Below are 1,698 nucleotides of genomic sequence, written 5' to 3'. Positions count from 1 at the left end.
CTCAATCGAGATAATTCACATAAAGTAGATTTATTTTAACTGGAGTATAATCTTAACTCACTCTCTCTCTCTCTCTCTCTCTCTCCCTGTTCATTTTCTTTAGTGTCAAAGTGCTGCAATCTCTGTTCTTATGTCAATATTAGACAACTCTAAACCTTTCTTGGCAATGGCTAGTGACCCGTATGTATAATAATTAATGTATTGTATGTTCACATTTTATTATTTTGTGTATTTAAGGTCTTCAGGACCGACCCATCCCTTCATATCGTACTCAAATAAACTTGGGGGCGTGATAAGAGAGCTTCATTGCTCACTCCTTGAGTTTATTTTAAAGGAGAAGAGAGCAACGTTATTAACACAGGCAGTTAAAGTAAAGTAGCTGCTGGTGATTGTGTCTGTATCTCTCTCTCTCTCTCTCTCTCTCAGTGTTTGGCTATTTTAGTTTCTAATACGTCTTATCACAAACTCACAAGTTCATACATAAAACATATATTGTCATGTCTTGGATCTATCATTTCAATAAATCGTTAGTCTATTTTATATTAATGCAATTGGCTGGTATAAACTTTGGGCCAAATTTGAGAAAATAAGTACAATAATCATGCAAAAAATTAAAAAAAGCCAAACTTGGCTTAAAATTACTCCCAATTTTTGAAAAAAAAAAAGCAAAGGCTATAGCCCATTTTTTCCAAAAATTGCTCCAAAATCACAATTTTCTGATACATACTGTATGGCTGATTCTTATGCTAATGTATGAAGTTAATTCCCATTGTTAATTCTTTAGTTTCATTTATTTTCCTTTAGAAACCGATGTGTCGATTGCTTGTCTTACCTGCTATGGTGCTCTTATTTCACTCTCTCTTCCATTGGAAGACTCGGGAAAGTCCTCGTTGCCTCGTTGCGAGATGGAGGCGTGGCTTAAAGAAGATCTTTGGATTTTGGATCATTGTGTTCAGTTAATTACGCAACAAGGTAATGTACTATTTTAGCAAATATTTATGTGTTATGTATGACACATTTCTATTATTCTGTATATTAAATACACAATTATTATTCTATATATTGACAGACACAAAGCAGTCGTTATTAATGGAAGCCATTCAAGTCCTCACCGCTCTTGTCAAGTTCTATTTCCCTCAGATTAGGTGGGTGTGGTTGTTTCTATGAATATTAAATAGTTTGTATGTACCTGTACATGTATACAGGCCTAAATGGAGAGAACTTGCTAACGTTTACTTTGAGCATTTGGTCAACAAACCAGAGCCGATCCAGCTTCATGCATTAAAGGTATTTCTAATTGCAATCATTTATTTTAATTTTATTATTATAATTCATTAATTGCTTGATATAGTTTCTTGATGAAATTGGGCGCACATTGGCAACAAGACAAGATATGTCTGATGTGAGTAAACTGTTAGTCCTACATGTACATGTATTTAGAAAAATGGCCATAACACTCGAAAAATTGAAGTCGAAATTGGCTCAAACTTTCTACGTAACATAAGTACATCAATATGTATCAGAAAATGTAATAAAAATTGGGGGTGATTTTGGAACCATTTTTTGGAAAAAACCATGGGCTATAGCACAGTGTATTTTTCCAAAATTTAGAGTTTTTTAAAGATGGTCATAACTCGAAAAATTGAAGTCAGAATTGGCTCAAACTTTCTACGTAGCATAAGTACATCAATATGTATC

The 1,698-nt window shown here is 33.5% G+C and overlaps 1 protein-coding gene across 1 annotated transcript; it reads left to right on the top strand.

Moving 5' to 3' along the window:
- Positions 1-6: 6 nt before the first annotated feature.
- Positions 7-1,402, top strand: LOC109592336 (HEAT repeat-containing protein 6-like; the record flags this gene model as incomplete). The annotated part of the gene is made up of 8 exons (XM_020007805.1): positions 7-24; positions 104-180; positions 238-370; positions 427-526; positions 805-972; positions 1,070-1,145; positions 1,206-1,287; positions 1,352-1,402. Coding segments are annotated over exons 2-8 (660 nt in total), but the record flags the coding sequence as incomplete, so codon positions are not given.
- Positions 1,403-1,698: the final 296 nt, after the last annotated feature.

Source organism: Amphimedon queenslandica, unplaced genomic scaffold (genome assembly GCF_000090795.2).
Source record: "Amphimedon queenslandica unplaced genomic scaffold, v1.1 AMPQUscaffold_5556_Cont22476, whole genome shotgun sequence".
NCBI classification, from domain to species: Eukaryota; Metazoa; Porifera; class Demospongiae; order Haplosclerida; family Niphatidae; genus Amphimedon; species Amphimedon queenslandica.
Note: the sequence above shows the minus strand (reverse complement) of the source record. Positions and strands in the feature narration are given on the sequence as shown.